Here is a 12129-nt window from a genome sequence, read left to right as displayed (position 1 = left end):
TTTTTACATTTTTTTTATTTCCATGATGGCAGGTGAGGCCCCGCCTCCCCTGCCTCTACTGACTGCACGTCACTGGTATCTCCATATGTTTAGTGAAATCCCAGTCCGGTTATGAACTTATTGGCTGGCCTTAACGCTCATCGTCCGCACAAAGATTGGATGATCTGTCAATCATGAAATGAAGAGTTCAGGCGTAAAAAACGATATTGGAGACTGGATTTTGAGTTTTTATACCAGAGGTTTCCAAACTACAGTCAATGGAGGAATCTGACCTCCATGGTGGGCAGCATGAGTATATCAGGTCAATGACCATTACTTTTACTTTGAAGTGTACACATCACAGCATGTACCTATATTAAAGTTAAAGTACCAATGATTGTCATGACCCAATCCTAACAACTTTTCCCACTGACGGAGCAAATAAACTGCAAACATCACAGAACCTCAACACACATGGTCACAGGTAACGCAACCTGCTCATTGAACTTTGTGGATAGTAAAAAAAAAAACGTCCAACGCACACAACATAATTCAAAATGACAGCCATTTTAAATCCACTACAATGCATAATGGGGAAAAATGCAAAACACTCGCTCCGCATTTATCCATGTTTGGCGCATTTTTGCTCCTTGATATTTCTGATTGATTACAAAACTTTAAGGAGGTCGTCACAGAAGTAAAAAAGGTAGGAGTTGAACTTGAACAAAATCTTAATATCCAATTATATTATTGGAATATGCTTTCAACATTTTCTACCGCTTCTCTATTTTGCTCTATACCCAGAAAAACCTCAAACGGGCACCTTCTAAAATACACTGAAATGGTGTGTTATTGTTAGTACTACGGCACCCTCTTTTGGACAAGTTTGCTCACTGCAAACTGTTCTGTTTGGAGCTTCGAACCGGAAGTACAATTGCTGTTTGGCCTTCTAAGTCGTCCACAGCAATTCTACTTGTATGGATTATTTATTCATCACTACAAGCAACATTTCGAAGTTTTACAATGTATCTAAAACAATTTTTACTTACTAAAGCGTCCCATGTGTGGTGTCTGTAGGAGTTATTTCATGCATAATTGTACATGCTATCGTAATATAATCAACCTAGCCTCATTAGCATTAGCTAATATGCTAACACGTTTAAGAGTAACTGTGTTAGTATTATTAACTTATTTGTATGTTTTTTTTTATTCTAAAATTTAGTGAGTGCTACTAAACCGTCCCATGTCTGATGTCTATAAGAGTGTTTTCATGCTTATTTGTACGTGCTACCGTAATGTAATCAAGCTAGCGTTGTTATATGCTAACACCTTTACGAGTGCCTGTGTTAGCATTATTAACTTACAATGGCATTCTTTTCATATTGTTTTAGTTTCACAAATTCCTCGATAAATTCACCAAAACATCACCGTGGTGTTAATGAGTCTGTTAAGCTAATTGGAGAGCTAGCGTGCGCAGCTAGTGGGTCCATGGCGATGACTTCTGTTTTGTTTGATCAGCCGTTTTACTGCCCCGTTACAGACACCGTTTGGAAACAATTAAGGTATGTAAATAAACATTTACAAATATTTATGTGTAAATAACTCCTTTTACAACGTAAACATCTGCGACTTACAACTAGTATATGTAAAAATGCATTTTTTCTTCTAAAATTTTATGGGTGCAGCTTATATACACTCTATAGTCCGGAAAATACCGAATTTACATTTTTCCAGTTTCAATCTGTTAGTCTGTGTTGATATAGAGAACTTTGCAATCCTGTAAGTGTAAGCATCTTTACATATGTTATTGAAGACTCTACTTCTGTTTAGAGCAGTGGCGTGCAGTCACTAGAGGCAGGGGAGGCGGGGCCTCACCTGCCATCATGGAAAGAAAAAAAAAAGAAAAAGAAAAAAAAAAAAATTAAATTGTTATATGTATCCAGTGATTATACTAAAGTTATTTTCCATTTAACTTCACCAGTTTTAGATTATTTTTATTTTTATTTTCACATTTGCCGTTCAAATACTGAGAAGAGACGATGGGGTGATCAGCAGCCAGTTGAGGCACTTGTGCCTCACCATGGATTGCGACTCGGCTAACTGCTGGCCTGCTGTGCAGTGAGACCGTATTGCTATATGAATTATATTATACATTTCCATAGTTTAGTTAGCTGAGTTATATAATGTACAGTGTATTTTGTCAACAACTGTATGTGTGTAACGTATTTTTAGTGCTGAGCGATCATAAATCTGCTGCGGAGACACACTGTGTGAGGCTTGTATCATAACCCCGCCTCCTGGTGCCAAGCACCTCCGCCGCAGAATGCACTGCCCGACGGGAGCACCACGGCCACACCAACCAAAGCCCACACCCAAACCCTCCACGTGCAAGACCGAATCCACCCAAAAAAAGTCACTTAACAAGAAGCCAAAAAGTGCAAAAACAACAATGCTCGCGCTGCAGGAGCCGCGAACGACCGCAGGGACACAATATTAGGTACACCTGCAATGCAGGTTCATATGTTTTTAAATTTGACTGTGATGATGCAGTCGTGCCTCACCAGACATTAACCTCACAGCACGCCACTGGTTTAGAGAGTAGCTGAAAATGAGCTTCCCCAATTTGAAAGACCAGCAGCCGCCACTGCGTTCAAAGTACATTTAATTATGTCCCGATTACCTGAAAACTAACTGAGATGATAGAAAAGGACGAACAAATACCTAAAGTGACGCTGTCAGTGAAATTGCGGTCATCTTGCTCTGGGTCCATTTAGTGTGAAATTGCCAAAACTGTTCCAAAGTGCAGAAATAAGCACACCAAGGTGCATGAGTGCAGGTTCAGAAGTCACGTATAGTTTGTACAGCGTTTGACGTCATTTTGTGAAGTTGCCAGGCCAACTTGATTAAAAAAAACAAAAAAATCACTAAAGGCCTGGGGGGGGTGGTCTCCGGGGAGGGCAGTGTAGTTATGTGCTTGTTCTCAGGGCCCGGCCTGGATGAGTGGGTTTGTGGTTCTGCATGCATGACTGGTCCCCCCCTCCAGATCCCGACCTACCAACACCCCTCCCTTACTTCCCTGCATCCAACCCTCCGTCCTCCGATTGGACACTGTGGATGCTTGAGTGGGAATTGTGCGAGGGGAAGGAGAAATCCACTGCATTGGTCTGTGTGAGTGGACATGTGGCGAAAGAGAGTGTGTATTCGATCGACAGTGTGTTTGTGTGTGTGTGTGTGTGTGTGTGTGTGTGTGTGTGTGTGTGTGTGTAGCTCCTTGGAGATGCATTATCCTCCGCCCTACTTCACAGTGATTCTGGATGAAAACCTCTCTCGGCCCCTTCCCCGGGTCCCCATTACGACAGCTGTGTTTGTTTGTGTGTATCCATGTTTGTGTGTATCCATGTTTGTGTGTATCCATGTGTGCACTTGTCCACACACGGCTAGGTTTCTGCGTGTAGCGCATGTGACACTCTGGCCTCCGATGGCGCCGTCCAATGAGGGCTTCGATCACGCGCCGTGCGCACAATCACGTCGAGAACGGAGCGTGGATTGCCGAGCTCAGCGGTTTCCTCCAGTTTCCCGGCGGGACGGGAGAACCTCCTCTCACGTCCCTCTGGGATTTTGCAGGCTTCTTTTGTGACAGTCGTGGCCCCAGAACGCTTATCAGAAAGTTGTGACGATGACATTAAATCCAACTTGTGATCTGATGAATTTGTTAGCAATATTTCTAGTGTTTTCCTCGGGATTCCGACCAAAAATGGTAAAACTGTATTGATGTGTTCCTCGTTTTATAGCACACAGACTTAAAAGTGGACACACTATGGCAGTAAATACTCTAATTAATGTACTCGTTAAATTATTATACCGTATTTTTTGGACTAAAAAAATAAAATTCTTAAAACTCGACAGTGCGCCTTATAACCCGGTGCACCTAATGTACGGAATCTGGTTTTGTTTACCGACCTCTAGGCAATTTTATTTGGTATGACTTTGGTAAGCTATGAAGTCGCACCGCTTGATGTGCTTCAACATAGGAGTATTATTATGGTGTGTGTATAAGGTAAGACATTATCGTCCGTTTTGTTTTGCAATATTATGTTACCTTCTGGTACCTGCTGATCTGTATTTGGGATCTGCATAAATCCTGAAAAATTGTGCGCGTCCGCTTTTGTAGTCCGTACCGACACCGTAGTCGATAGTCTTCTTCTTTTTGTCTATCTTCTTCTTATGGGACATTCATCCTCTGCTGTTGCCATTTCTAATATAAAGTAGTGTAAAGTTCTTACTTATATCTGTCATTAAACTCGCCATGAAAGCGCTAAAACATACCGGTGTAGTGAGTTTACATTATTCACCCAAGGCACTTTAGTTATTAGAGCGTTCCGGTCGGACGGTTTTTCCCGAGACACATTTCTGGTGTTGTTGTTTCCGGATGATAAAATAGTTAGCTCCATCTTTTGACACTTCTTCCACTCCCGTCCTTGCACGCTAAACCGCTACAACAAAGATGACGGGGAGAGGACGCTGTCAAAGGTGAGTCATGTAAATAAGACCGCCCACAAAACGGTGCATCCAGAAGCGACTGTCAGAAAGCGGCTTGAAGATGATATGTAAAACATCATCAATGTAACATTTTGACCAAAAAAACACCATTACATGTTATGTAGACCACAAGGAAGTATTCTACATTTATAAAAAAATAATAATAATATGACTTCTTTAATGCGCCCTATAATCGTGTGCGCCTTATATATGAAACAAAGATCAAAATAGAGCATTCATCGGCAGTGCGCCTTTTGATCGGGTGCGGAAACTTCGGTAACCGATAATAGTTGTTTTCATTATAAGTTGCTGACATTCTCCGTGTGTGTTTTACACTTGACAAGTCTGAAACTTCCATTTATGTTCCAGGACATTTACCCCCCATTTGTGAATTAGTGACGTGCAGGTCAATACGGAAATACTGATACCACTGATAAGATATCTTTATGCTTTAATATCGATTCTCCAATCAAAATATTGATACTTTTGACACTTGAGTTATTTGAGGTAATATACATCAATAACAGGAAGACAGTGTAACGCACATGTGTCAAACTCAAATCTGCCAAATCTGGCCTGCCACTTCGTTTCAATATGGCCATATATGTCATTTTAAAGTGGCCCGCCACATCATTCTAACATGGCCCGCCACTTCATTTTGATGTTACCTGCCCCATAATTTCAAAGTGACACTACATTATTTTGTGGTCCACCACTTAATTTTAATGTGGCCATCCGTGTCATTTTAAATTGGCCCACTACATTATTTTATGTGATCCAGCACTTCATTTTAATGTGGCCTTCCATGTCATTTTTATGTGGCCCGTCGTATCATTTAATGTGGTCCACCACATCATTTTAAAGTGGCCATCCATGTTATTTTAATGTGGCACGACACATTACTTAATATGTTCCGCCACATCATTTTAAAGTGGCCAGCCGTATCATTTTAAACTGCCCTGCCACATTATTTTATGTGGTCCACCACTTAATTTGAAAGTGGCCATCCGTGTCATTTTAATGTGGCCCACTACATTATTTTATGTGGTCCACCAAATAATTTTAATGTGGCCATTCATGTCATTTTAAAATGGCCCACCACATTATTTTATTTGGTCCATCACATAACTTTAATGTGGCCATCCGTATAATTTTAAACTGCCCTGCCACATTATTTTATGTGGTCCACCACTTAATTTGAAAGTGGCCATCCGTGTCATTTTCTACACTTTAAATGTATCTGATATTCCAAACATATTTATTGGGGGTATCCAAAATAAGCACTCCAAATTGAATTTTACTCCGTATCCAATCCAAAAGAAAATCATTTGTCTATCATTTGCGATCTATAGCGCTAAATGAGATTATCATCACACTTCAACTCCTCTAATATGTCTGCCTATTTGCTAGGTTAGCATTACAAATGAGAGTCTGTTTTATAATTGTCTTACCCAGGATGCATACATGTTAAATACATATTATGTGGGCTCTGTATCGAGGATGTCGTTGTGGCTTGTGCAGCCCTTTGAGACACTTGTGATTTAGGGCTATATAAATAAACATTGATTGATTGATATAAATATAGGTAAACTAGGAAGTAAATGTCGATATACTACATTACCCACAAGTCTTTGCGCTGTAGACCGGAACAGTAAGTAGGTCTGTTGACAATTGTGCCGTTTGATATCATGCTACAAGTTGTTTTTACCGCTTTGTCTTGACAAGAAAGACAAGTTTTTGATTTTACAGGGGAACATTCCTGAGTCGCTGGACGATACAAAAAAAACACGCTGATAAGCCAAAATGTGTGCGGAAGTCGCGGGCTTTGAACAAAGTTATGCGGCCGCGCATAATCCGCAAGGCTTGATAGGGAAATTCCTTAACCTCTTAAGACCCAAGCTGTTTGTTTACATACTTTTTTTTATGTATCTTTGCTATTTGGGCTTATTGGAGCCTAATCAGAATAAAAACTAAGAATCATCTTTTGATATAATGTACTTAGTCCATAAGTACACAAACGTGTACTTCATGTTTAGTGACATGCTAATTCTTATTTTTACACTTTTTTTTCCAAATTCCATTGTATGTTATACTCTTCTGACACCACCAGATGGCAGTATAAGTGTCCACATAAGCGGCCATAAGACCCCAATTCAGTAGTGTACACAATTTTGGAAATAAGAGCTAAAAGGTGCTGTCCACGCATGTGGCCACTAAGCCTTAAGGGACTTTTTTTTTTATTGAAACTTTTATTAGTAGATTGCACAGTGAAGTACATATTCCGTACAATTGACCACTAATGGTAACACCCGAATAAGTTTTTCAACTTGTTTAAGTCGGGGTCCACTTAAATTGATTCATGATACAGATATATACTATTTTCACAATACAGTCATCACACAAGATAATCATCAGAGTATATACATTGAATTATTTACATTATTTACATTCCGGGGTGTGAGATATGGAGGGGTGGGGGGAGGTTAGGTTTGGTTGGTATCAACACTTCAGTCATCAAAAATTGCGTCATCAGAGAAATGGACATTGGAACAGTGTAGGACTGACTTGGTAGGATATGTACAGCAAGTAGTGGACACACAGAGAGAGATTAGAAAGTATAAGAAAAAGTGCCTACATTTGATTCTTTACATTTGATTATTTACAATCCGAAGAGGTATGATGAGGAAGGGAGGGTGTTAGTTTAGGGTTGAAGTTGCCTGGAGGTGTTCTTTTAGTGCGGTTTTGAAGGAGGATAGAGATGCCCTTTCTTTTACACCTGTTGGGAGTGCATTCCATATTGATGTGGCATAGAACGAGAATGAGTTAAGACCTTTGTTAGTTCGGAATCTGGGTTTAACGTGGTTAGTGGAGCTCCCCCTGGTGTAGTGGTTATGGCGGTCATTTACGTTAAGGAAGTAGTTTGACATGTACTTTGGTATCAGGGAGGTGTAGCAGATTTTATAGACTAGGCTCAGTGCAAGTTGTTTTACTCTGACTGAAATGCAAACAAAAAATGGCGGATTTCCCGCCCAGCTCCCGACATCCTGGCACAATACATGCAGGTGACAAAAGTGGCAAGTACGTACTCTTTGATATGTTTCCTGCAGGGCACGGAGTTCCTCATGCAGGTGCCGGTCAGCCGCTCCACGTCCTCCACAATGACAAACGGCTTCTCCTCCAGCGTGACGATGGACAAGTGGTTGTCGTCCATCTCGGCGTCGCCAAAGGAGTTGAAGCGGGGCCACACCGGGTACTTGAGGGTCAGGCTGCCGTTGTCCAGCTTCCCCATCTGCGGGGGGTTGAAAGCAGCGCAGCGCACAGGCGCCATCAGCGGTCGTCAAACATCGGCGTCAGAGCGGGGACACGTCGGGGTGTCCGCGCTCTTTCAGGTCCGGGTGTGACGGTGGAAACTCGGCCGGTGCGAGGAGTGCGGTTACAAATTCCAAAACATAATCAATAATAAATGCACTGGAATGGCAAAAAAAGAAACTTTAACACGGATGTAAAACATTCCATTTTTAAATTAGCATAATTGTACGAACTTACCTCTTGTGTACGCATGGAAAGGACTTAAATTATTTATTTATTTGTATTTCTTTTTTTAAATACATTTTAACATTTTTATGTATTAACAAACAGTGATTTTAAGAAAATGTCAAATCAATTTGCATATCTTTAAACTCCCTTTCAGTGAGGGACCGCTTGTAACAGCCAATATAATATGAACTTGCCTATACGTCTGGTTATTATTATTTTTTTATTTAATGTACACTGTGAAAAAAAAAAATCTGTAGAAAAACGGCGATCAACTCGGTCGCCAGAATTTTGCTGTAAAATGATATGCGTCTAATTTATGGATCATTTTTTCCCGCGAATGGTCATATTACAAATAGTTTGCAAAGAAACCCGAGCAAATACACTTAACAGGTGTGTTATTGTTTGGTCTATGAACGGGTTCGCTCACTGCAGGTGTTCTTTCCGTTTAGGGCTTTTAACCGGAAGTAGAAGTGCAGTTCTGTATTCCAGCCGTCCAAAGCAATTCTACTCGTATAAATTCTTCATTCATCGCTCCAAGCAACGTTTGTAAGTTTTACAATGTAACTAAAACAATTCTTACTTACTAAAGCATCCCATGTGTGATGTCTATAGGAGTGTTTTCATTCATATGTGTACGAGCCATCACAATATATTAACGCAAGGGTCTTTAGCATTAGCTAATATGCTAACATGTTTACAAGAGTCTGTGTTAGTATTATTAACTTATAATGGCATTCTTTTTGTATTGTTTCAGTTTAAAAAATGTCTCAGTAAATTCACCAAAATGTCACCGTGGAGTCTGTTCAGCTGATTGGAGAGCAAGTTTCGCAGCTAGTGGGTCCATGAAGATGACCTCTGTTCTGTTTGATGAGCCGTTTTACTGCCGTGTTACAGACACCGTTTGGAAACAATTCAGGTATGTGTATAAACATTTACAGAATATTTCTGTGTAAATACCTCATTTAACAACATATATGTTAGGTCAGGAAAAAACACAGAGGCTATTTCATCCCTACAAGCCTGATTCGCAGGTTTCCCTGCTCTTCCGGGGATTTTCCCTGCTCTTCAGGGAGAATCCCCTGAAGAGCAAGGAAACCTGCAAAACAAGCTTGTAGGGATGAAATAGCCATCTGTTTTTTCCTGACCTAACGTATATTCCGGTATTGAGCACTGTATAACAGATAAACCCCAGAAACCTTGACTATATCATTCAACAACGTATACACTACCGTTCAAAAGTTTGGGGTCACCCAAACAATTTTGTGGAATAGCCTTCATTTCTAAGAACAAGAATAGACTGTCGAGTTTCAGATGAAAGTTCTCTTTTTCTGGCCATTTTGAGCGTTTAATTGACCCCACAAATGTGATGCTCCAGAAACTCAATCTGCTCAAAGGAAGGTCAGTTTTGTAGCTTCTGTAACGAGCTAAACTGTTTTTAGATGTGTGAACATGATTGCACAAGGGTTTTGTAATCATCAATTAGCCTTCTGAGCCAATGAGCAAACACATTGTACCATTAGAACACTGGAGTGATAGTTGCTGGAAATGGGCCTCTATACACCTATGTAGATATTGCACCAAAAACCAGACATTTGCAGCTAGAATAGTCATTTACCACATTAGCAATGTATAGAGTGTATTTCTTTAAAGTTAAGACTAGTTTAAAGTTATCTTCATTGAAAAGTACAGTGCTTTTCCTTAAAAAATAAGGCCATTTCAATGTGACCCCAAACTTTTGAACGGTAGTGTATATCTGCGGCTCATAGTGGCTAATATACGGAAAAATATGTTTTTCTCTAAAATTTTAGTGGGTGTGGCTCTATAGGCCGGAAAATATGGTAATCATTTTATTTATGTATTTTTATTTATTTTTTGCAACATATTACAGTAAATGGAAAAAATGTATGGTGTTTTGTTTGTTTTTGTTTTTTACAAAATATTACTGTAAACTGTAAATAGAAAAACAGTACCACTGTTTTGTTTTGTTTTATTCTGGCAACTGAGCTGCTAGTTTTTTTTACCGTAAAACATGTGCTCCTGTTAAAACCACAACGGTAGATTTTTACGCTAAAAAACTGGCAGTTCAGTTGAGATCATGTTTGCATAAAAAACAGTGGTGGAGTTTTTTCAATTTACAGTTTAATGCTGTAAAAAATGTTAATTACACCGGAAAATTTGTAAAATTGTTGAAATAATAATTAAAGTGTTAACTTTAATTCTGACAAAACAAGGGAGGATTATGAATAATTAATCATCTAAACGGGGAAGACAAGTCTTGTGCTGAAATATATAAACATCCTAGTGAGAGCAGACATTGTACAGTAAATGATTGATTTATTATATTCATAATATGTTAATCTTGTTTAGAACTTAGCAATACTGGTATGTGATGCTTAGTGTTTGACTAAAGCTGCATCTGTTTATTACTCAGCTTCTAAAACTTGTAGATCATCTTCCTTGTATTCATGCTCAAAAACATAACTTTCTGGATCAGTGATTAGTAGTTTTGTTGATAAAAAGAAATGTGATGCACTATATGGAAAAAAATGCTCTGGTAATGCATAAAATGACCAAAATACTGTAAAATATTACACACTGTTTAATAAAAGTGTCTGTTACTACATGACATATATATTTACGGCATTTATATAACATGTTTTTAAAGGGCTTTATAGACGGAATATTGTAGATCAAATCACCATTGCCTTCCTTGCCGACCTTAACATTTATTTGCATAAAAATGAAAACAATTGTCTTTTTGTCACAGAGAGGGATTCGGAATGATAAGAAAAGTAAAAATAAAAAAGTGCAGTTCCCCTTTAACTTGATTATATGTAAATGACATAAACAGCTGTGTGTATTACAATATTCCTGCATGGATGTACGTACATAGTCGTTTCAAACAGGGAGACTGACATCATAATAATACTTAAACGCACTTTAAATTTAGTCTAATTATCATAATATGACCCCTTTAATACAAAGGAACCTTTACATTTCAATGCGCCTCGATCCCTAAAACGACCAAAGACCTTAAAGTCGAACGTTTGGAGACATTATCTGACGCTAAATGAGTCTCAAAACGTTTGACGGATACTGCATACTAGCAAAAGATGCTGAATACACGTTTTCAGATATTTATCGAATAAAGTGGATCTCATGTCTAAGCCAGGGCAGCTGGGGCTGCAAATTTAGCTTACACCAATGTGTGAATAAATGATGGGTTCTCACTTCTCCATGAGCACATTGAGTGTCCAGTGTATAGAAAAGCGCCATATGAATCTAATCTGTTATTATTATAATACTAATATTCAAAAATAATATTTTTATCTTGTGACTTGACACTACTTTTTATGTTGCTATCGGTTTTCTTCTGCTCATTAAGTCTATGATCACCACTCTTATCTGCAAAAGCAATTATACATGGTTTATTAATAAGACAGATATCAATCCGATATAAACTAAAAAACCTGTTTGTATGTATTTGTATCACATAAGTTCAATTTGAGCCTCAGATACAAGCAGTCCATTCTAGGATACGCCACAGCAATTATTTCCGTGTTTTACTTTACATTTAAGCCTTGTGTATTGCTCTTAATTGGTTCAGGGCCTAACCGTTGTAAATTAATTATAGGAATTATTAATACATCTAATATTTTCATAGTTAGAGCATGAAAAAACGTTTTGTAAAACATTATTAAAACCCTTTTAACATTAACTTTACAATCGTTTTAGAAGTTCTATTATTATGCAGTTGACATAATAATAGAAATAATAATAATGGAAATAAGACATAATGTACTGCATTACGTATAAGACATAAATCAGACAAGCTGTACAAAAATTTAGATTCACACACACACACAGTTCTTGAACACTGATAATAGGTTTAATTTGTATTGCACTTTACATCTTAAATCTAAAAGTGCTAATAACTAAAAGTGCTAACAATAATAACAATAATTAAGATGATTAATAATTGATACAAAATAATAATAAATAATTCCGATTTAACAATAATTCATTTATAATAATACATTAAAGGCCTACTGAATTTTTTTTTTTTTATTTAAA

General features: G+C 38.3%; 1 protein-coding gene across 2 annotated transcripts in view; it reads right to left on the bottom strand.

Moving 5' to 3' along the window:
• Positions 1 to 12129, bottom strand: part of grin2aa (glutamate receptor, ionotropic, N-methyl D-aspartate 2A, a) — a 485324-nt gene that overhangs the window by 125680 nt on the left and 347515 nt on the right. For both annotated transcript variants that reach the window (XM_062050498.1, XM_062050497.1), the window contains one exon: positions 7605 to 7807. In XM_062050498.1, coding sequence (XP_061906482.1) covers positions 7605 to 7807 — 203 coding nt within the window. The remainder of the gene's footprint in view (positions 1 to 7604; positions 7808 to 12129) is intronic.

Source organism: Entelurus aequoreus, linkage group LG06, assembly GCF_033978785.1.
Source record: "Entelurus aequoreus isolate RoL-2023_Sb linkage group LG06, RoL_Eaeq_v1.1, whole genome shotgun sequence".
Classification (NCBI taxonomy): Eukaryota; Metazoa; Chordata; class Actinopteri; order Syngnathiformes; family Syngnathidae; genus Entelurus; species Entelurus aequoreus.
This window is presented reverse-complemented; position numbering and strand designations above follow the sequence as displayed.